The 466-nt window shown below is 57.1% G+C and overlaps 2 protein-coding genes across 2 annotated transcripts in view; both read left to right on the top strand.

Annotated features, from left to right (window-relative positions):
- The window catches only part of LOC119591705 (steroidogenic factor 1-like), a 34,253-nt gene extending 34,062 nt beyond the window's left edge, over positions 1-191 (top strand). The window contains exon 7 of the mRNA XM_037940452.1: positions 75-191. Coding sequence (XP_037796380.1) covers positions 75-191 — 117 coding nt within the window. The remainder of the gene's footprint in view (positions 1-74) is intronic.
- The window catches only part of LOC119591631, a gene marked incomplete in the record, with an annotated part of 3,243 nt that continues 2,783 nt past the window's right edge, over positions 7-466 (top strand). The window contains 2 exon segments of the mRNA XM_037940386.1: positions 7-112; positions 340-466. Coding sequence (XP_037796314.1) covers positions 420-466 — 47 coding nt within the window.

Raw genomic sequence — 466 nt, 5'->3', positions numbered from 1 at the left:
GCCATTCCGGCTTTGCTGCCACCGCCCCATCCGCCGCTGCCTCCGCTGAACCTCCACACGCCTTCCGCCTTCAGCGCCGTCAGGCCGAGCCTCCACGACAAGGACGCGTCTGGTGGGTCGAGTTGATTGCACAGCAGATAGGATTAACATTGGGAATGGTGTATGGAATATCACTGGAAACAAGAGCATAGTTTTATTAGCATTAGAGCTTAGCTTTGTTTGGCATTTCCTCGGAGTATTTGACTCTCACACGTCATTTCCATCTTCCTCAGTCATGTAATTAACGCTTCTTGGCCATTAGCACCAATGATGTCACTAACAGCCCGCCTCCCCCCACAGGGCGCATCCGAGAGGAAGTGGGCGTGCAAGTGCTGGGCTGGGTGGTGAGGCAGGTGCGGGCGTCCCCCTTCCTCACGCCCATGCCTCCGTACGACCTCCTGCTCTTACTCACGCGGGCGTGGCCGCA

The sequence above is a fragment of the Penaeus monodon genome, chromosome 29, assembly GCF_015228065.2.
Source record: "Penaeus monodon isolate SGIC_2016 chromosome 29, NSTDA_Pmon_1, whole genome shotgun sequence".
NCBI lineage: Eukaryota > Metazoa > Arthropoda > Malacostraca > Decapoda > Penaeidae > Penaeus > Penaeus monodon.
The sequence above is the reverse complement of the archived record's forward strand: the minus strand, read 5'-3'. Positions and strand labels throughout refer to the sequence as shown.